Source organism: Panthera leo, chromosome D1 (assembly GCF_018350215.1).
Source record: "Panthera leo isolate Ple1 chromosome D1, P.leo_Ple1_pat1.1, whole genome shotgun sequence".
In the NCBI taxonomy this organism is placed as follows: Eukaryota; Metazoa; Chordata; class Mammalia; order Carnivora; family Felidae; genus Panthera; species Panthera leo.
Window position 1 is genome coordinate 77962403 of NC_056688.1, and position 24042 is coordinate 77986444.

Genomic DNA, 24042 nt, shown 5'->3' on the forward strand with positions numbered 1-24042 from the left:
CTCAGCTATCTGTTCTGGGCTCAGTGTCCTCAACCATAAAATGAAGGGCTTGGAGTGGATGATCTCTAATGTCCTTTCCAGTTCCAAAAGTCTAGGTTTCCAAGAAATCCATCTCTTGAGACCCAGTTTGAGATCATCAATATGCATAAACAAAGTGAAAACAATTTACATAAATGAATAATCTTTCTTTTAGAGAATAAGAATAATTTTTTTAATGCTAGTGTTTGGTAACAAACATGCAACTGATGGTTTGTGAAATTTTCTCAGAAAAGGAATCTTAATCTCAAGGTACAATAACGTACCACCTCGCATTGACTTATATTCGTAGAAGTAGAGAGATAATAGCTTTCAAGTGAATATTCACATGGTAACTTAGAAAGTAAACTCATAACTTGAGATTATTTTAAAGTGGTGAAGCATTTGGAGTTAAGAAAATGCATTATGTACTAGAATGGTAATGAAGAGGGGAGAAAAAAATGTATGGCTATGTTAGAAGATATTTTTATGGGGTGCCTTGGTGGCTCAGTCGGTTGAGCATCCGACTTCAGCTCAGGTCATGATCTCACAGCTCGTGAGTTCGAGCCCCATGTCGGACTCTGTACTGAGCTCAGAGCCTGGAGCTTGCTTTGGATTCTGTGTCTCCCTCTCTCTCTGCCCCTAACCCACTTGCATTCTGTCTCTGTCTCTCTCAAAAATAAATAAACATTTAAAAAATTTAAAAAAAGAAGGTATTTTTATTACACATAATAGATACATTTAGAATTCACATATTTTTGAAATGGAGTCCTTAAATTAAATTTTAAAATTATTTATTACTGACCATTTTGTCACCTCAGATATTTGCAAATTTATATTGTGTAGTTCTCTTTCAATTCTTGTTTTTCATCTACTTGAAAGTTAGAAATGTTTTGAAAGTAGTTTCAAAGTTGATACTGTCTCCATATAAAGTTTCTGCATTTTTTGGCAATGTAGAAATTTATATACTAAATTAAACCTTTCAATTAGATGGTGCCATTGTGATGTGGACCTTACTTGTGGAAAGGCTTTCTGCTTCTTTTAAGTAATATTGATTAAAATATGACTTTTTTTGTCTTTCAAAAGGAGTATTAATGGTTGTTTAAATTCATATATTTCTGCTCCTATATATCAAATGTAAAATATAAGATATAGTTTCTTAAAGAACACTCAATATGTATTCAGATTTTTTGGTAGATAAAAATGTTTGTTAGAGAAAATAATTACTTTATTGGTTCAGAGACCAATATTCACATTCATGCCATATATGGAGTTATATAATACCATAATTTCCAGGTACTTAATAGGTACTTATTAATTGGTAACAATAATAAATAGCACTTTACATTCTTAGGCATAAAATTAAAGCAACAGTAGTGAATTTTTATATGGAAATTTATATATTAGAATATTAAATGCCAGCTATCTTATGACAAATTAACTAGTTACGGTGAATAAATAGTTATGGTAGTTGGGATTTGTTTATGAGATAGCATACCAACTTGATTCATGAAAAGATCATCGTGTAATGTTTATTGACTACTCACACATTCTTGGAAATATCTACCCATCTTATTGAAAATAGTCTTTGTAGTCCAAGTATGTTTCTAGTACCTGGCACCATGGAGCGTTTTATGAGCAACATTCAGAAAAGACAGCAGAAGAACCCCAAAGACCCCTTTATTCTTCCCTATAAAACATTTCTTTGGCCATTGTGTCCTGTTACACATTAAATATACATTTCATCTTTATTTTAGGCCTTCTGTTTTGTTATTTTTTTTCATGAACTAGTTATTGCCCATTTGTTATTTAACTGTGTCCTTAGGACACATTTGAACTTCAAGTGATTATACAAATAAATCTTGGGGAAACAATTATCACTTTGAATAAACAGCATGTTATTAAATTAACAGTCCCAGATTATAGCACCCACCCCTCCTTGAAATAGATGAGGCATATTCTATGAATTTCATGATTGCTGATGGAGTACTGAATATTGCTGTTGGCTTAACTTTGAAATGAATATACTAATGTAAATGTTCTCAAGTTGTTTATTCCACTTGTGTTTCTTTAATCATTTAAAAATAATGGTCTACCTTTACCTTCAATTAGTATTTGGTTGATAACATTGTATGAACCATATGGTAATATATTTTTGAGAAAAGATTTTAGCTGTTAAGCATCCAAGAAATTGACATTGTTTTTAAAGATTGTAGATCTTTAGGATGTAAGTGTATAATTATTTGGATATATGCAGGGACTTTGAGTAAATCATAAGATATATTACAAATTACATTATGCTGAATTGTTTCACTTAAATTTAAAAATGCATTATAGTAATTGATAGTATGGTGATTTACCCTTTGCCTGACTTTCCTACATGCACAGGAAAGAAAATCCCGTTATTATATGCTTAATATGATCAATATAGAATATTTTAAAATTTTCAGTTATTTCTAAAATTAACCATTTTCAACATTAAAAAATTAAGCACCTGTTTATTGAAGCTGCTTCTGTCAAATACAACTGCTGTATAATGAGTTTGGAACAACTTTCTTTTCTTTTTTCTTAAAACCCTTATATCAGATCCGTATCCTGCAAAGTTTTCATATTCTTGACATAGTCAATAAAAATTCCTTAGGAGAGGTGGTATCTTTTGCTAGTTCAAAAGTTTAGAGAATCAAATTCATGTTCACGAGTTAACACCTTTCAGAGAAGATACTGCCTCCATTTTTTTTACCCATTTTTTCCAACAGAAACAGCTTTGTATTTTCTTGATATACATGCAGGGTAGATACTGTGAATCAGAGGGGACCAGATGCTGATCTAGGGTTTCTGGATATAATGAGTCCTTTCCTATCTCCCAACCTTCAAATTTCAATCTCAAAACACTGGCTAACCCGAGTTAAGATAGCAGATGAGTTTCTTTGAGTTCTGCAATTAGTGAAATATGCTGGGAATGAGTGGTGCATTGAGCTTGGAGTAGAGTTTGGTCCTGCCTGGATCAGCTCTAGAGAAAACATACACCAGTTTTCTCTGCAATGAATCAGGCCTCACATCAGAACATGCCTAAATGACATTCTCAGCTATTCTCTGATCTACACAGTGGACTGCTATTCAGTTTTTAGCACCACTGTCTTCATCCCCAAGCTGTTTCTGTTTTTTCTTTTTGTTTGTTTTTGTTTTTGTTTTTTCCTGAAAGGCTTTTGGTGGAGTTTCTACAGAGAAAAAGACAACAAGAATTAGGGAGAATGCTTTATTATAGAAACTAGTCATTTGTGTATTCAGCAAATATTTATTTAAGTAGCCAAGCACAGTGGCTAGCTAGGAGCATTGGACTGTAGGCGTAGACATCATGGGTTAAAAATCCAGATTCACTGAGTAATTTTAAGCAAATTGCTTAATCTAATGCCTCAGTTTTATCATCTATAAAGTGAATACAATAATAGCTAAACTTCACAGTTTGGTGAGATGATTAAAAAACATGAATACCTGTAAAGTGCCTGACATATAGTTAGGTTTCAAATGTTAAATACCATTATTAAATGTTATCATATCTGCTAACTGACTGGGAGGAAAGCTTTCTTTCTTTGCAAGGTAGAAGTTAAAAGGGATTCTTTTCCACGTGGCTCTAGTCCAAAACACCACAGGTTGATACTTAATCTTTATGGAAATTATGACAAGGCATATTTCTGGGAGGAATACACCGATATGTAAAAGCGTGTGTGCTGATTTAGTTACTTGACAAAAAATTTCAGGCAGATCTGCATTTCATATGATTGTGCCCTAACATTTTATGAGGAAGTGAATTAACTACAATCTTTACTCAAACTCCCTGATCTTTGTCTATTGGCAAGCTGTCAGTCATGACTGAATTGGTGGTATGACGATCAAAGTCCGCAATTATGAACGCAAGAAGTAAAGATAATTACTTCTAGACAAGACTGTTTTAGATTAACCTTCAAGTCAACGGTCTTTACATCCTAGTGTGGGTCAGTTGGTGCTCCAAGATGATTTGATTATATCTATACATTGCCCTATCTTTTCTTTTCTTTTTCAAAGTTTATTTATTTTGAGAGAGAAAGAGTGCACACGTGTGTACACATGAGTGGGGGAGGGACAGAGAGAGAGAGGGAGAGAGGGAATCCCAAGCAGGCTCCATGCTGAGCGCGATTTGGGACTTGAACTCACAAGCTGTGAGATCATGACCCGAGCCAAAATCAAGAGTTGGACATTCAACTGACTGAGCCACCCAGGCACTCACCCTATTTTTTCCTAAGCATACCAATAACCTGGGAGGACAGAGCTGGGGAAGAAGTGATTCTATTCTTCTAGAATCTTACTGCATCTAGTATTTATAATCTAATATCTCAAAACAGTTACCCAATTCAGATTAAAGAAGATCTGGTTTTGCCTAGCAGAGATATTTCATTTTTTATAATGTTTACTTCAGAATTGGAATTAGTATTTCATACCTTGTTCTAATGGACTTGTCATGGTTAAATTGAGCTAACTTTGTATACTGATGTAAAAAAAAAAACTAGTAATATTAATGTAATAAGATAATATATATCATTCCATCTAAAGTTTATATTGATTTCTTATAATTATAAAGTATGTTTAAAAATATATTTTATGATTCTTTGTGTGGAAAATATATTACACATGAAGATTAAAAAAAAAACTTCTCCATCTTGCATTTTTTCCTTCATCCAAGGCAGTATATTTCAACTATAAAGTATGTAACAGTGTCTGTTTTAGCAAAAAAAAATCCACCTTTTGGAGCTATAAAATATACAGAATTGAAAGCTGACACCTAATATATTTTTCATTAGATACAGATGTTTAATGTAAACTCCTTCTTTAAGTATTCAGGAAAATCAGGCTAATGAAAATTTTTCAGGTATAATGTATAAAAAGTAAAAATCATACCTTTTGGTAAATTGCTAATAACTTTTTAATGAGAGACATTTTTCTTTTTATAATTGACAAGTTCTTTTAAATTAACTGTAATCATCTTGCCACTTACCATATGAATAGAATCTTTACATTGCCATGGAACTTCATGAAAGACGAATACCTAAAGAGCTCTTTTAAATGAAGGTAATCTTATAAGTAATTTATAAAGGGATCCTTCAACAATTTGGAGTAAAATTTACCTTCTCTACGTCAAAATGTAAATTTGATAATTTTGAAAATATTTCTAATACTTATTTTTTCCTACTTATTTCCAGACTTACTTTCTTACTAGACAATGCAGGCCAACATGGTGACTGCATAACACAAATTTTGCTGGACCAGCCTTTTGTATCTCCAGAATATTACTTTCATTCCTGAATGAAGTTCAGCTGCATACAATTTTGAAATAATAGTAGTGTTGTGTAGGCTACCTCTGTGGTGAGTAGTTAGGGCTCCTGATGTTTTGCCACCTGCAGAAGTCATCATCCTATCTGGGGGCTAAAATGTGAAGCATCCAGTAGGGAAGAAAGAACATTTTTAAAAAGTTAATTGTCTTTCCTTCTTTACCTGCCCTTCCCCCCAGACCAAACCAAATCAAACAAACAAAAAAGAATTCCAAACAGATGTTTCTTGAAATCCAAATATATTCTATGTTGTGAGTTGAACTTTAAGCCAGGACTTTATCTGTTGTTCCAGTTGGGTTATTTTTAGGTGTTCATGGAACTGAGCTGCATGCGTTGCCCTTACGATAAAAGCTGCTCCTAAGAGAGTTTCAGTACAAAACTTTAAAGCACTCCTTTTTTCCTTTTTTTTTTTTTTTTGGCTTTAACTTAACCACTCTTTACAAAAATAATACCCAGCATTTTCTCCAAATTTTCCAGCAGTTTATTTCTTTATTTGTTAATTTATGTGCTCACTGAACACATTATCTAGGTGCCTACTATGGTAATATCATTATACTTCCCTCTGTAGGACCAAACAGACACACACACACACGCACACGCACACGCACGCGCACGCGCGCGCTATTGCCCCAAGAGGTTTGAGGAAGACAATAGGTGCTTTTGGAGCACCTGGGTGGCTCGGTCGGTTGAGCGGTTGAGCATTTGACTGGCTCAGGTCATGATCTCATGGTTCACAAGTTTCAGCCCCATGCAGGGCTCTGTGTGGACAGCTTGGAGCCTGGAGCCTGCTTCAGATTCTGTGTCTCCCTCTCTCTCTGCCCCTCCCCTGCTTTCTCTCTCTCTCTCAAAAATAAATAAACATTTAAAAAAAGAGGTTTACAATGAGATACCACCTTACACCTGTCAGAATGGCTAACATGAACAACTCAGGCAACAACAGATGTTGGTGAGGATGCGGAGAAAGAGGATCTCTTTTGCATTGTTGGTGGCAATGCAAGCTGGTGCAGCCACTCTGGAAAACAGTATGGAGGTTCCTCAGAAAACTAAAAATAAAACTACCCTACGACCCAGCAATTGCACTACTAGGCGTTTATCCACAGGATACAGGTGTGTTTTTTCAAAGGGATACATTGCACCCCCATGTTTATAGCAGCACTATCAACAATAGCCAAAGTATGGAAAGAGCCCAAATGTCCATCGATGGATGAATGGATAAAGAAAATGTGGTGTGTGTCTATATATATATATATATATAGAGAGAGAGACACACACAATGGAGTATTACTCAGCAATCAAAAAGAATGAAATCTTGCCATTTGCAACTACGAGGATGGAACTGGAGGGTATCATGCTAAGTGAAATTAGTCAGTCAGAGAAAGACAAAAATCATATGACTTCACTCATATGAGGACTTTAAGAGACAATACAGATGAACATAAGGGAAGGGAAACAAAAATAATATAAAAACAGGGAGGGGCACAAAACAGATGAGACTCATAAATATGAAGAACAAACTGAGGGTTGCTGCAGGGGTTGTGGAAGGGGGGATGGGCTAAATGGGTAAGGGGCACTAAGGAATCTACCCCTGAAATCATTGTTTCACTATATGCTAACTAATTTGGATGTAAATTTTAAAAAATAAAATTAAAGAAAAAAGGAAAAAAAAGAAGTTTGAGGAAGACAGAACTTTACACAAAGCATATTACTAGCAGTGGAAGAAGTTTGGAAAGTTACCAAAATGAGTGATGCCTTTGAGTGTGGCCATGTAGAAAAGAGAGCAGTGTACACTGGGAGAATCTCTTTGTGGACTTCTGATTAAAGGAAAGATAGAACTTGGTCAGGCAGATATAAGGTAGGAGGATATTGTAGACAGGGGCCCACCAGGAAGAAAGCCTTGGTGGTAGGGATGGGAAGGTCTTGCTAGAGAAACAGTGAAGGCAATGTGTAGACCAAGAATCAAGGAGACTATAAAGATGCTAGGTTAGAAAAGTGGATTAGAGGCATAAGGCTCATCCTCTGGATATGTTAAAGTGGATATATTTCATATTTTGGGTAGCACAGAAGATTAGGGACTATGAAATAAAGAAGAATAATGACCCAGGAAGGGTAGTGTTTAGGAACAATAATTTTAGCAATGAGTGTGATATGTATTGGAGAAGGAAGTTGAGGATACAAGGAATAGCTGTTGTTTTTGTTGCTAGAGGTTTAAATATCAAATCATGAAAATTAAAAAAGAATTTTTTTTCATTTTATTTATTTTAGATAGAGACAGTGAGGGAGAGGGGCAGAGAGAGAGACAGAGAGAAAGAATCTTAAGCAGGCTCCACACTCAGCATGGAGACTGACACAGGACTCAATCCCATGACCCCGGGATCATGACCTGAGCTGAAATCAAGAGTCACATGCTCAACCCACTGAGCCACCCATGCACCCCCAAAATTTTTATTAATATTATGGTACCAGAAATAAAAGGAAGCATGGATCTATAGGAGCTGTGACTCATAAGTTATAGGAAATTAAGGCAGGAAAATAAAATATGTTGAAACTTAGAGACTTAGAGTGCATGAAAAGGGGAGAGGTTAATTTGGGTTGCATATAAGAAAAAAAAATAGTGGTTTATAACACTGAAAGAAAGAAGGAATCAGGAGTAACAGGTTTAGGGTATAGGGTTTCGTTTTGGGGTGATAAAATGTTCTGAAATTGTTCATGGTGATGATTGCACAAGTCTAAAAGCCACTGAATTATACACTTACATGGGTGAATTGTAAGGTATGTGAATTATATCACAATGAAGCCATTATAAAATAAAAGGAAAATGAAGAAACAAAATCTGTTTGGGGAGAATAGAAGAATGAAGACAAACGACCTTTAACTGGTTAACTGCCAGGGATGAACAATGGGAAATGATGGTCATAAGAGCAGTAGAAGAAGCCGAGTGGTTTTGAGGAGAGAGAAAAGCAGAGACTGAACCCAATAATCCTCAGTTCAAGGGTGGTGGTAGGAAGAGGAATGGTTAGAGGGGTAGTGTTTCTTTCGGGGTTGCATTAGTTTCACCTCATCATCTTAATCAGGAAAACAAACTCAATAGAACTTAGAGATGTGGTTTACACATTGGCCGTGCTACTACAGTTGCCAATGGTGGTTGACTTTTCAATGCACTGTGACTCTATTTCAAATTAAAGAAAAGAGAGCTTATGGTGTTCTTGTAGTCAAAGACATAAACAAAACACAGGATGCCAGCTCTGCCTTCTTTCTGCCTTCACCTTGTGGGCCAGAGTAATCAAATGGGCTCCTGAGGGTGAGTTGAGTGCATCTCAGAGGTCAAACTGCAATCATGGGAAAAACATTTTGAATTTCGTTGACTGGTTGGTTTTTATTCCTCTGGATTGCCAAGTGGAGGGACTCTCACATAGGATATCTCTTTGCCATTTTGAATGTGAAATAAAACTTTTATGCAGTTGAAATTATGTCATGAACATCTAAAATGTTGAGATTCTTGCCACCAGAGGAAAACATAAAATTCCAGAGAAACATTCTTTTCCTGTGTTCCCATCCCAGATATGCAACCCAGCTGGAATAGAAGTTTTGGTGATAAAAGCTGTGTGTCAGATATGTTGGCATGAAAGTCATATTTGCATTGGGGAATGCTTATGCTTTTATAATTCTCCTTTTTGTTATTGCAGGGAAGGAGATTACGGCAGAAACTTTTATGGAAAAATTGGATAATGGTGCCTTGCTCTGTCAACTTGCAGAAACCATGCAGGAGAAATTCAAAGAGGGCATGGATGCTAACAAGCCTACAAAGGTAGGAGATCTCCAGGCAAAATCATTCAGGAGGCGGATTACATTTGTAGTTGCTTATGAACGGAGGTTAATTTTAGTATTTTGTTGTCAATGGTGCATTAATATGTCTATTAACAAAACACAGAGGATGCATTTTAATCAGGCAACATGTAATTTGCACTGTACATAAATTACATAATCCTTTCAGTAAGTCTAATTAACTAGAAGGTTATGAAAATTGATGGTATTAATACAAAACAAGTACTGTGTATAAGCTGGTTGAATCTGATGTATTGATTACAAATTTAGCACAGAAATAATTTATGTAATCAGGTGATGAACACAATCTGGTCAAGAAAGATTTACTGAATAGGTCTTTGTTTCCACATAGATTATTATAATAGATCATTGGAATAAAGTATCTGGAGTGTGTAATTTTTTTGTAAGTAGTAGCATTGAACTAAGTAACTTTAGACAAATTACTTTTTTTTGACTGCTCAGATTTCCTTTGTGCACATATTCTTTTAAGATTATTATGAGTTCATAATGAGAGTATGATGCTTGTTATCTTTTTAAAAATTTCTACATTGTTTTATTTATTTATGTTTGAGAGAGTGAGGGAAAAAGAATGAGCAGGGGAGAGGCAGAGAGAGAAGGAGATCCAGAATCTGAAGCAGGCTCCAGGCTCTGAGCTGTCAGCACAGAGCCCCACGCAGGGCTCAAACCCACGAACTGTGAGAGAATGACCTGAGCAGAGGTTGGACACCCAACCGACTGAGACACCCATGTGCCCCTGATGCTTGATATTTTTTGGAAGAAACAAGATAGATGACACTTTTTAATTTTTAAAAGAGAAAGAAAAAGCATAAGAAAAAATAAGGTTAAAATAATGTTGAAAATAGCTTAACATAAAAACTTAAAAATTGTTAAATTTTCTGCAACTGTGGCAAAAAAAAAAGTAAATCTGATTACTCATGTATAGTTTCTTTATGATTACTGAACTAAAATTCAAACAAAACTCAAGCTCCCTAAAATAATGCATTTTTTTTTACAGCTCTGTACTTACTTTGGAGATAATATTTTACATCACTCTGTGAAGTACTGTATGCTATATACAAAGCCCCTCCATTATATTTTCCATCTTAAAAGCAGCTCTTTGAAAGTGTTAGTTAACGCAGTGGTTCCCAAACCTTGCTGCACCTTGGAATCACCTGAGTGTCTTTAAAAATGATTCAGGGGCGCCTGGGTGGCTCAGTCGGTTAAGCGCCCGACTTCAGCTCAGGTCACGATCTCGTGGTCTGTGAGTTCGAGCCCCGCGTCGGGCTCTGGGCTGATGGCCCAGAGCCTGGAGCCTGCTTCCGGTTCTGTGTCTCCCTCTCTCTCTGCCCCTCCCCCGTTCATGCTCTGTCTCTCTCTGTCTCAAAAATAAATAAACGTTAAAAAAAAAAATTAAAAAAAAAAAAAAAAGATTCAGACTGGGCTCCTGTGCCTGAACATCCTGATTTAATTTCTGTGGGGTGCAACCTGGGGATTGGGATGTCTCAAAAGTTCTGCAGGTGATTCTCATGGGCAGCAAAATTTGGGAACCACTGTGTTCATCTTTTTTTTTTCTCTATTGGATAGATGCTAAGTGATCTGTGGAAGATCACCAGGCTAGTAAGTGACAGAGCAAGAATTTGCTGTGGACCTTCTTTTTCTAAGCCTCTCATTTTAGCGCACTGTGTATAGTATAGACATGAAGAGATAGATCATTTATTAACATACTTATGTCACACTTAGTGTGAGGACGTTAGGAAACCAATAATTCTTTTGCCGTGCTTTCCACTGTAATGAGACTCTACTTCAGCTGACCGAGCAGAAAACATAATGCCTAATAGGAGGACAATTTGTATAGAAGGTTCACTGTGAAATAATTAACAAAGAGGAAAAAACTGCTGGGTGCAAGATTGTTTTGAGATCATTATGTTAATATTGCATTGGTCCTGAAACTTCTATTTATATTGCTTGTTGTTGAGAAGAGAGACCATTACTTCAATGCTAAGGTCTTGAGCCCTTCATAGTAACAAAGAATAAACAACTCTACAAAGGCTGGTGTGAGGTTTTCTTGTTTTGTTTTGTAAGCTTATGTTTTATAAAACAGAAGCTGAGATCTCCAAATAGAATTGTACGTCCATCAGCTGTAAGAGAACCCCCAAAGCATAAACCTATAATTTAAAGGCTTTGTTCTTGGGCACATTTTTGCTTGGGTTTTAGTTTTGTTATTTATTAATTGGACATGTCTATCTTTGATTTCCTTACCTGTAAAGTAGGAGTAATAATTATGCATATATACGTTCCAGAAAGCATTGCACAAAAAAGACTTTAGATAAATATTATTTCCCTTCCCTATGTGAAAGAGCTAAGAGATCCTGATGAGAATTTTTGATTTGCTAGAAGAAACTAGAAGAAAAAGATGAGTACTTTGTAAATATAACTACTCAGTTAACACCATATATACAAATAGGTATATCTTTTCTGTAAATCTCCATGAGAATATGTAATAGTGAGAATAGTTATGGATCAGGATTTTGATAGCTGTTTCTCCTTTGAAACATTCATTTCAAATTATATCATTTTTATAATACAACTATAAAACATAAAAAAGAAACAAATTAAGTTTTCCTTTCAAAGTGAGTAAAAATAAAGCAAGGTCCTATTAAACTTGAAATACTTCATTGACTCTAAGCAATTTGTTTAATTAAATATAAAGTTCAAATTTATTCTGATTATAATAAATATATTTTAGTATAAAAACTCAACTGGTAATTGAACAAGTGTAGATTTAAAAATACCCTTTATGATCTCACTTTCAGTGCTCAAAAAATCAAATTTAATTTGAGTTAGAAGTCGACACAATTACTCTTGACTGAATTACCTTCTGTGTCCTTGGCAGAATTTATATATTTTACAACTTACTTCCAACAATATGCAGCTTAAATCAAAATAGCATATGTCTTACTATATGAAAAAAGTGCAAAGAAGGTTAGTTTTCCTTTTTTACATTTTATGAAATATTTTTCAAAAGATGAGAAACCACATGGCTAATACTTCATTGCTATTACTGTTCATAAATATAATTTTGTCAATCTATCCAAGTTTGATATGAGCACTTTCATAAATCAAATATAATTTTGTTTTCAATCCATCCTTTGTCTAAAACAGGAATAGATGTTATATGAAATTGTACAGTATTTTGCTGTTATTAAATCTAAATTTAAACAAGAATAAATTCACTTAAGACCCAGGTAGTTAGGTTGACATTGAATATTTCCCATAGAAAAACAAGGAGGCTTTCAAATTGCATATAAATAACCTATGGGTTACAATATTACCTGATTGTATGTGTGTGTAATTATTTTCCACTTTGGCACTTTAGAATCTAGGAAAAACAATAGTGGTAAAGACTGATAAGTTGGTTAATACCTTTGCTGAATTAGTGAAACTGTTACATTTAGGGAGATATTAAAACATAATTACTTTTAAAAAAATCAACCACAAACTTGATCCCTTCTTAAGTCATGTCACAGGAAGTCCTTTGTAATTTTCTCCTAGCACTTAAATCTCACATGTTCGTTCTCATAGCAATATTTTTACTTTTCCTAATTGATATTTAATTTGGAGATTTTATAGCTATGTAAACACATTCAGATGAGTAAGTTATACTTGGTACATGTGAAGTATGTCTGTGTTAAGAGTGACTTAAACAATCCTAATACTTGCAAGCCTATTTAATAAATATGTTAGACAGTTTACATCTTTAATATTTGAGTTATAAATCCATGAGTTATATCCTATTCTGGCTTGATAACATATCTCAATGAAAGTAAATGATATCCTATGATTCTTTCTTTCTAGGCATCAATAATAGATCAATAAAAGTAGCCTCTCTCTGTTTGTTAGCTATAAGTAGTAAATCCTAGCCTTTGCATTTTTTCACTTTGCATGGAAGCAATGCAGAAATTTCATAGAATTAAGCAATAGGTAGGTAGAAGTATTTGAGACTCACGTGCATCAGTTTAATGTATAATTTGGTTTTGATTAACTCATATATACCACAATATGATTAATTAAGTCTAACTATAAATGTTAATATTCCTGGAGCTGAAGACCTTAAAAGACAAAAATCTAACCAAAACAAATCTTTCCAATATCATATCGGGGTAAGAAAACCAAAATAAGCGATAAGTCCAAGGTCATATTTTATGTATTTTGACCCTTAGTTACCTGACTCAAAGTTAGCATCTCCAATCAGGACAGAATAATTGTTATCTTGATATACGAACTTTCACTTCCTGGTCCGGATAGTATTCAACTGTAGGAACCCCTTCTTATTGTGTATTTACTTTTCTTTTAACACCAGCCATCTTGTATACTTGCTGATTTGTATACAAGATTCTCAACGACTGGGGCATCAACATGGTGCAAGTCATTCAAAGGGTTCAACCTCTCTTTTTCTCTCCTAACATTCCTTTCCATTTGTCTCATTTATCTTGACAGTCTCTGCCCCAGGCATCAGAGTTTTCCTGGGTTAAGAGCTTTCTTTGACTTCAAAGAGCCCTGAATGGTTAGATCAGTTTTGAAGCACAAGAAGGGAAAAGAAAAAAAAAAAAAAAGAAGTTCTGTTAGCTAGTAGAATGCTACATTATGCTCCAAGGAAGGAACTGAACATTCACCATCTAAATGTAGAATCCAGGCCTTGTTTGAGGGAAAGAACATCCTAGTCAGATAGAATGTCCATAGTACATTTGCCCATCAAGAATATCTAGTTCTCAGGGCGCCTGGGTGGCTCAGTTGGTTAAGCGTCTGACTTCAGCTCAGGTCATGATCTCACAGTTCGTGAGCCCGAGCCCCACGTCGGGCTCTGTGCTGACAGCTCAGAGCCTGGAGCCTGCTTTGAGTTCTGTGTCTCTGACTCTCTCTGCCCCCTCCCCCGCTCGCACTCTGTCTCTGTCTCTCAAAAATGAATAAACATTATAAAAAAAGAAGAATATCTAGTTCTCTGAGCTGTAAGATAACACTACCTTAGGATGTCTAACCATCAAGGAATTAGATAAAACATAGAGATTTGAGTTTTTCCCCTCAAAATCGATAGCATGTTTTGTTTAGAGAACATCTTACTTACCAAGATTGATTTCAGAGAAATCCAGAAAAGTGTGTTTACTGCTGAAGCCTCTGACAGAACAAGGAAGTATGATAGAAATGATCAAAGGTTTTTCTTGAAAAGAAAATCTCAGCTGTGATTAATCTAGAGTCATCTATATCTGGCTGTACAACTAAAATAATTGTGTATTTCTTAAGAAATTCATGGTTTTTAAATACAAATGTAATGCTAGGACTAGGACTAAACCAACAGAGTGAGTCATGATAAATGGAGGGACTAAAGGTGTAATGATGTGGACATAAATGTTTTTTTTCTTTTGAGTTATTTTGCTGTCTGGGACTGAGAGGAAAAGGAAAAAAAAAGTCAGGGATAAAATCCAATTACTCAGGATTTAAAAAAAATACAAATATCTTCAAATTTTAAATATATAAAGGTGAATTATTTACCAATATAAAATTAATTCCTTGTCACCAATTTTCTAAGTCCTTGATCACCAGGAAAATCTTAATCAGAGGCCATGAAATATCTTGCCGAGTTTTTTTTTTTTTTTTCTCATTGGGAGTATTTCTGTTCTAGACCATCTTACAGGGTTATGTCTAAGTCAGGTTTCACTGCCATAGCAGTAAGTGTTGATGAATCATACAGAATGTTAGGAAAAGAAGCGCAACTTTTTTTTTCTACCCATAGTCAAATAGTCATAAAAGACTTGATACTCAACTTGATCTGGGTTGCTGTATGTATGGACTAAGGAGAACAAAAGCAGCAATATGAAAGAATGGGTATAATTGGGAGTGAATGATGTACTTATGGAATTTACCTGTATCTTAAGGCCTAATTGAACGAATGCCATATGTGAGAGAATATCTGTAAGTGATAGAATATTGGTGGGCACCACCGAAAATGTGGCCAAGTTGATTATCTGGCACTAAGTTCATAGTAAACATTTCAAGTTCTATGGTCCCTGGTGTCCCAAGATGGAGATTCGACCTCCATAAGACAACAATAGCAAGTTAGGAACATGTGCATAGTATCCTTTACATAGAAGGCAGTGTTCCGACATGGCCCCTACTGCTGGACCCAGAAACTTCATTTAGTTAACAAAACCCCATCCTGAATTGTCACGTAATTTATCCCCTAGAGCGCATGTATTTTATGAAGCCATCTAGTTTGCCTACTATTCCTGCTCTGTAACGTCAAGTCAGCCAAATACCGTGGACCTAGTAGAAGAATGTGTTGTGTGATGTTGAAATGTTCCTATAGTTTATGTTTCAGAGCCTGAGCCGATGTACAGGATAGTAAAACACTTCTGTTATTTTTGTCAAGTGTATGCAAACAGCTTCTGGAATTTTCTATGTTTCAGGATTAAGAAAATTGCATTTCCAGACCAAGAGATCCATGCTAAGTACTAGGATATTTTCTAATATGTATACTTCAATGGAAAGACCAAATCTGGAACAGCAACTCGATTGACACTATTGATTCATTATAATATCCCTGCTATTCCCCATGTCCCATCCATCTTTCATATTGGCTTGAATTGAATGGAGGTGTGATAGAAATCACTTTTCTGGCAATGTTCAGGTCACTGATAGCAGCATGAATCTCTGACTTTTTCTAAGTTGTGACATTTTATCCCATATGTTAGGGAACAAAAATTATGAAAGTTGCTGAGAATATCCTTGCCAATTATATATTCATGGAAAAATGTAAAATTGGCTTCTATATGTTCAAAGGCATAATAGTCATAGTGTAACTTAGGCTTAGGTCAAAATCCATCTGTCACTTGATCCCCATAAGGTATTTCCCTTTCCCTAGTGCATAGCAAACTCTTCAGGTCCCTTTAAAGATTAGAAGGAAGCTTTATAGGAAAGACTTGAGATCATTACTCCTTTCATTCAATGGGCCCTGGGTCTATAAATTGGCTGTAGTCTAAGAACTAGGCCATCAGAAAGATTCTCTTATTGTGTTGCTGTTGCTGTTTCTGTTATACAAAGCAAGAACTTAGGAAGTTGCCTTTCAATTTTCAGCTAAAGGCCTCATGATTAATAAACCACATTCAGATCTCCTGTGGGGGAGGTTATTCTAAGAGATTTGATTGGCCTACTTTGTATGCTAGCAACCATATCCACCTTGCCTATGAAAGTGCTACCATGTATTTCTGCCACCCTGAGAATCCCCATTCACATTAATAAGAGAAAGCTCCTGTCACCAGCATCCTCTCTCTGAAGCGAAAAATCACATTAGGAAATTAGGGAACTCTCCTCACCAACCTGTTCTTCATATCTTAGCGAAAAATAGAGCATCTTTGGGCCCCACTGAGTGACACTGTAAAAAGTTTGCTTCGATGAGGTCCACATTACAAACTGCATGCTGCATTTCTTTTCCAAGGTTTGAATCCCTTCCCCTGTATTTTACTAAGTGATTTCTGGCCTTTTATTGTCATTTAGTGTGGGCTAGCATCACATCTACGTTTGTGTCAGCAAATCTAGCAGACTATTAACAGGATCATCTGTGGCTGTCCACGTTAGCACACCGAATTCTATTTAGTGCAGTTAAAGTGCATTAATTCTGCCAAATCTCAATTTACATCCTGTTCTCCTCAGACTAACACTCCAAGTCTATTACATTAATAAAGAAAAACCCTGCCATAATACACTTAGTGGCACTCAAGATTTTAAATGTATGTTGAGATACACAACCGGTTGGCCAGGGATTCCTGTGTTGGCTAGGAGTTATGCTGTGAGAGGGATCTAACTCCATCCTGATCCAGACTGCAGTATTTTGATACCTGAGAGAGATCATCAGCTCTGACTATGGCTAGCTGAGATTCGAAGAACAGAGCAATGGTACCAGGAATGTCCAGGTTAATTCGTAGTCCTTTCTTAGCCTGGTCCGGGAGAATACCAGAGGTAGGGGGATCCACCATGTACCTTCCCCAGTTCCTGAGAAGGCGTGCTTGCTGTTTCATCCCAGCTTACCCCCACTCTTTGTGTCTCTGCCACTCTCCCAAGATAAGAATGTCTAGTTGTGTCCCATTTGGAAACAGAAAACTGGTCAGGGGACAGGAATTAAGCAAAGGACAAGAGCCAATACCAAATGCAAGTCATATCACTTGAATTATTTCTATCACAACTATCCTGTGGAAAATTATTCTGCATGCAAAAGCTCACATGTAAAAGAAACTTGATAAATTTCTCTAAGTGGCACAACAGAATTTTAGTAGATTTCAAAATTTATGGCATTTATTAGTAATGAGTTATGAGACTGAAAGATTATTCTAAACTGTTAAAAAAGATTTCGTTTTGCTTACTCGTGCTAAAAGGAAGACCAGGTTATCTTTCTATTCTCTCTATGAAAAGATTTCCAAGTTACTGTTTGTGAAGGAGCAACCAGAAAGTATAAATAAAGCCAAAATCTATAAGGAAAAGTAAAATAGTGTTCTGTCAGGCAGTTAATTGATTAAGATACTATATTCTTTTTCTTTGATGGTTCCAGTGTTTATCCTCTTTAAAAGTTATTTGTTTGTTGGGCCTTATTTTATTATCCTAAGTAAACATCTAATTCCCTAAGTTTTTGTTCAACTTAGTTCCCTGTATTCTTTTTCATTAAGAGGATGCCAAAATAGTGTAAGCTTAAAAGCCCACAAAAACAGTTTATTCTCCATAAAGAGAATGCTAGTTTTCCATTCCAGTATTAGCCTCAACACCAATTCCAAATATCCCATAGTTTTCTAATGCCAAATGCCTGAACTTTACTCTCTGAGACTAAAGAAATAAAAACCGATGGCTTTGGAGGACCTAGGATTTATACCAACTCTGAAGGTTATAAAGTGTGGATACGTGGGCATTCACTTCAGAGTACCATTATTAGAATGAATCATTTTAAACACTTTCAGAGAGCTCAGCTAAATAGAGTGGTTAATTGTGTAGACTCAACAGGCACACTTTCTGGGTTTAAATCCTAACTCCACTGTTAATTAGCTTGGGAAAACTACTTAATTTCTCTGTGTCATAACATCCTCATTTGTAACCATGTAGCTAATAATAGTACCTAACGTATCAGTTGTTATGGAGGCTAAATTTAATATACATAAGCACTGAGTAATACCTAGTATACATGGGTGCTCAGTAACATTAAACTATTAAATCCATTTATCATTTCTCTCAAGTTTCAAATGTTAGCAAGAGGGAGTTTGTTTAGTGTGATGAACAGTCAGCTGTCTGACCAGGTCATGGCTTCACCTTGATTGATGTGTTCTCAGACTAAATAAAATGAGATAGGGAATATTTCCTAAAGAAAATGTAGAGGGATTTTGGAAAAGTAGAGATGTTTTTAATATTTATGGTTTCCCCATCTGTCGGAGTATCTGTACTATATTGTTATACTTAGTTTTTTGCTTGCCTTTATCCTTTACTAGACCCTAAGATCCTTGAGAACTTGGTTAATGTCTTATTTGTATGTAGGTCTATCATAAAATCTGGCATATAGGTCTTCAGTAGATCTGTTTTTAGATGAATGAATAAATGAATGAATGGGCCAATGTAGATATTTACTTGTAGATCCAGAATGCTGTTGTCAGTGGGTTTTAGCAATTCTCGATTTTTAACCCGAAGACTTTTGTCACCAAGTTTGAAATTCCTCCCTCTGCTGGTTTTGCTTCACTCAAACACTTTGATGTTCAAAATCATAAGGCACAAAGCTGACGTTTTAAGTAATGGGGAAAACAGAGAATCGGAGAGTTTTGGGGTGGTTCAGGGAAAGAAAAAGGATCTGAGGACATTAAAAGTGCTGACAAGATATTGGTGAAGTAATAGACCATAGAGGTCTAAGTTAGTAAGGAAGTTCTGGAGGAGATTGGTCATTTAAGTTAATTGCAAATGAGATTATGTAGTCACACACTATGTTATATTATTTGAGTTCAGAACATTATCTAAAGGTAAAAATGATGACAAAAATGAGCATATTAATATCCCAATGTTTTATTCCATTGAAGGATTACTTTTCAAGACCTGTTTATAGTGTTTGCTGTGGTTTGAATAAAATATAAAATATAAAAGGATAATAAAAGGATCAGATGAGTGATAACTAATGGCTTTATGAACTTGCTTATCATTGATAATTAAGAAAAAGAATAATTTTAGGATCTTTCATGGACTAAGTTCTCAAGGGGTACTTTTGACCTGAAATAAGGTACTACTAGAGTAATTAAGGGTTGTGTCTTTCAATGACTGAGGAGCTGTAAAGATATAATCCCTGTGGAGGTGGGTTTTGTTTTTTTTTTTTTTTTTTTTTGCATCTTTTTCTCAATAACTGCCCCTTTTGTCCAATAAAATAGTTGGTGAGTGAAATGGGAATATAAGAACCATTGTTTCTTTTCAGAGCCCTAATTAGCCATCTACCAAAACACTCTTTAACAACCAAGGTAAAAATACAGTTTCTGTAAAACTGCAGGAGTGAGTCAGAGAATTCCAGTGCGTAAGAACAACGAGCAGTAAACGCTGCTGTCAGCTTTCCAAAAAAATGTGTTATTTTATTAACTAAGGGTTAACTCAAAAAGGAGATAAAAATGATCATGGAGCAGAGCAAGTTCATCATTTTAACAACCTTAAATAATACAGAATAGTATGAACTACAAATATTTTACACTAACTGAGTCCTATTTCTTTTTTTCTTTTTCTTTTTTAATGTTTATTTATCTTTGAGACAGTGAGAGAGAGAGAGAGAGAGAGAGAGAGAGAGAGCAAGGGAGGGGCAGAGAGAGAGAGGGAGACACAGAATCCGAAGCAGGCTCCAGGCTCTGAGCTGTCAGCACAGAGCCCAACATGGGGCTCCAACTCACTGACCAGATCATGACCTGAGCCGAAGTTAGACCCCTAACTGACTGAGCCACCCGGGCGCCCTATTTATATATGTTATTTTAAAAGTTGATATATGATTGATGAGTATAAGAGCTCTTGTTAGAAACAAGAGATGACATTATTTACTGTGAATATTTCTGTGCGTATGTGTCATTGGTAATAATGGTTGTGATGTGAAGGTAGACAGTCTTCTCAAGGAATTTACTACCTATTAGGGAGAAATAAGATGCATGCAGTATTATATAGATTTTGAGATCAAGCTCACAAAATGATCTGAAAACAAATTAATTTTAAGCAGCCACAGTTTAAATAAAAGAAAGGCAATATTTATCATGTGACTGAATTTAGAATAGAACTTAAAGCATATAGTAGTATACATTGAAAAGTTTTCATGCACATAGTTGTTTAAAATTTTTATTTTGAGTGTGTCTCATCTGCTTTCTAAATCAAAAGGTATACCAATTAAAAACCATATCTTCTTTATAAAATAGAATGGCTGTTGTGCTTAAGCCTACTGCAATGATTTTAAGTGGATTTCAGTATATTAATTTGATTGTTCCTACTACCCATACATTATTATTACAGCTTTTTCCTCTTTTATTATCACAAAGTCAAAATTTAAACTATTCTCATTTGGTTGTCCTCAGTAAATCATAGAAGAAATTGCCACTTTCCCTTATATATATATATATATATAACTCCTTCAGTGGGTGGCAAAGACAGCCAATGTCTAAGCAGGTGGGCTGAAGTTTTTTGAGAATTACCTAAAACAGTATAAAGTTTGTTGAATTGTCTGTATGATGAAATTAGAAGTGGAATGATATTATGGGTTTACATGCTTAAAATTATTTGGACAAGCATACAGGGCTCGCTAAATGGAATATAACCAGGTGCAAAGCATGGAATTAACCTTTGTGACAACACTCATGTTTGAGATGGTTTTCTTTTTATGTACAAAGAAGCAAATGAAAAGAATCAGAATTATTTTAGAATTTCCCTCAAATTACAAGAGAGTAAAATATACCCTACTATTATCATATTTGGCTCCCTACTTGTTTTGTTCTAGACCAGTAGTTGCCAACCTCTTAATGAGCAAGAGTGAGTCATTTTCCCAAATCCTAAGCTTCTTTTCTTGTTGGAGTTTGCTACTGATGAGCTAAGAGATGTGAAGGGGTATTTCTAGCCCTATTCAGTACCCTGCTAAGCATCTCCACATTCCAGAGTGAGGGAGAGAGGAGAAAGACAAGGTGGCAGCACTGAACTTAGAAATTTGCCAGGTTTCAGAAGCTATATGTTTATGTGAATCTGCTGATAAATCGCCCTCCTTCAAAACTGCTCAGCGGCTCTTTCCTCTCAAAAGTTAAAACTGTAAGCTATTGTTTGGTAGTGTAAATAATGGTTGCATTAAAAGCATACGAAGCATAAGACTAAAAATGAAACATGTCGAATTGAAGTTCCAAAAGCATGAAAAAAAAAAAAAACAGATCTGGCTTAGAAGAAGGAGTACACACACACACACACACACACACACATTTTTCATCTACATAATTTCATAACATCAGCAGAACATTGCCCCCGAGCGTAAAAGTAAACCTGATCGAATTTTTCCACAGTGACATCATCTTTTCCACTTATAGGCTCACATCCTGCATTTAACCGCATGCAGGCACATGGGCAAGGCGTGTAACTGGGGAACTGTTTTTCTGATATTTGATAGCACTGACTGTGGCCACTGCTGTTTCAAAGCACTGTGGATATAGAATACTATGTCAGGAAAAGTCACTCTCACCATATGGAAAATAGAAAATTAATTACTTTAAAATGAGCTGTTACTAAATGCTTTGGAGAAATTCTGGTCATTTAAACAAATCAATGATGAATATGCATGCCATTTCTTAAAGCAGACCATTTACAGGTTTTATAACAAGAACATTTTTAAGGGGCTGTAAATTTGAGGAAAAATGTTCCTTTTTAATTTGAAAATGTCTGAGGATTGCTAGATGATTTAAAATGTAAGTACTCACCATATGTGTGTGTGTGGTCCAAGGTATGTGGTACTGGTGCATTGCAGAGTAATGGCATAATGTTTTCTAGATGAGGTAATTGAGTTTATAGTATGTAGAGCTCTCCAACTGTATAAGCTTTTAGGAGCTGCCTACATGAATACCTGCTATTGTTTTGCTTAGCAGTTTGAAAATGCATTACATATCATGCATGGAGCTGTCTCGTATGTGTTTTGTGTTTATACCTCTTTGCTGGTCATGTCTGATTTCCCACAGGCTGTTTGTCTAATGGATGCTCCCTGTAAGAAGTAATAATGCAGCAATTCCTGTATCTTGAAGCCAAAACTAAAATAGAAACAAAGAACTTAGCTCTATCTACAGTTGTTAAAAAGAATGAAACCTCTGAAGTAAAAAGGAAGAAACGAATCTTTTTTTCTTTTTACATTTATTTATTTTTGATAGAGAGATACAGAGCACAAGTGGGGGAGGGGCAGAGAGGAGACACAGAATCCAAAGCAGGCTCCAGGCTCCCAGCTGTCAGCACAGAGCCCAGCGCGGGGCTCGAACTCACAAACTTTGAGATCACGACCTAAGCAGAAGTCGGACACTTAACTGACTGAGCCACGCAGGCGCCCCAGGAATCTTTTTTTTTTTTAAAGGTTTATTTAATTTTGAAAGAGAGAGGAAGATTGAGAGACAGAGTGTGAGTAGGGGAGGGGAGAGAGAGAGGGAGACACAGAACCAAAGCAGGCTCCAGGCTCTGAGCTGTCATCACAACCTGACACAGGGCTTGAACTCAACAAACCACAAGATCATGACCTGAGCTGAAGCTGGACGCTTAACCGACTGAGCCCCCCAGGTGGCCCAAGAAGGGAATCTTAAAATGGGAGTGAACTGACTAAATTCTGAATAAGACTAGGGAATTTCTTGAGAGGCAGTTTTGTACTAGGTGTTATAAAGGCCAATAAGTCACCGACTCTGCCTTCTAGAGCAGAGACAATTATTTTTGTATCCTGCCTTCTTTAACCATTGGGTGAGGCCTGCCGATCCTTTTTCGTGATGATGTTTTTAAATGCATGACATTAAGGATTATAAAACACAAAATAGAGGGTATCAACATTTTTTGAAATATGGTTACTACATTATTAAAAATAAATATTAAAGCACAAGTTAAAAAAATAAGCAATGTGTTTGCTTATTTTTATTAATCTGGCATTGGTTTTGAAGATACTGTAATTTTTTAAAAAAATGTATTTCAATTCTATTGTAGTTAACATACACTGTTATATTTGTTTCAGGTGTACCATGTAGTGGTTCAACAGTTCCATCCATTACTCAGTTCTCATCATGACAAGTGTACTATTTAATCCCTTTCACTATTTCACCCATCCCCCACCCCCCACTTCCCCTCTGTTAACCATCAGTTGGTTCACTCTAGTTAAGAGTCTTGTTTTTGGGTTGCCTCTTTTTTCCCCCCTTTGTTCATTTATTTTGTTTCTTAAATTTCACATATGAGTGAAATTATATGGTATCTATCTTTCTCTGACTAGCGTATTTCACTTACCATTATATCTTCTAGATCCATCCGTGTTGTTGCAAATGACAAGATTTCATTCCTTTTATGGCTGAGTAATAAGATTCCATTGTGTATATATATATATATACATATACATATACATATATATGTATATATATACATATACATATATATATATATACTACATTGTTTCATCTATTTATCTATCAGTGGACACTGAGGCTGCCTCCATAATTTGGGTATTGTAAATAATGCTGCAATAAACACAGGAGTTCATATATCTTTTCAAATTACTGTTTTTGTATTCTTTGGGTAAATACCTAGTAGTGCAATTACTGGATCT

The 24042-nt window shown here is 35.5% G+C and overlaps 1 protein-coding gene across 1 annotated transcript in view; it reads left to right on the plus strand.

Annotated features, from left to right (window-relative positions):
* The window catches only part of GAS2 (growth arrest specific 2), a 130348-nt gene that overhangs the window by 11653 nt on the left and 94653 nt on the right, over nt 1–24042 (plus strand). The window contains exon 3 of the mRNA XM_042906676.1: nt 9062–9183. Coding sequence (XP_042762610.1) covers nt 9062–9183 — 122 coding nt within the window. The remainder of the gene's footprint in view (nt 1–9061; nt 9184–24042) is intronic.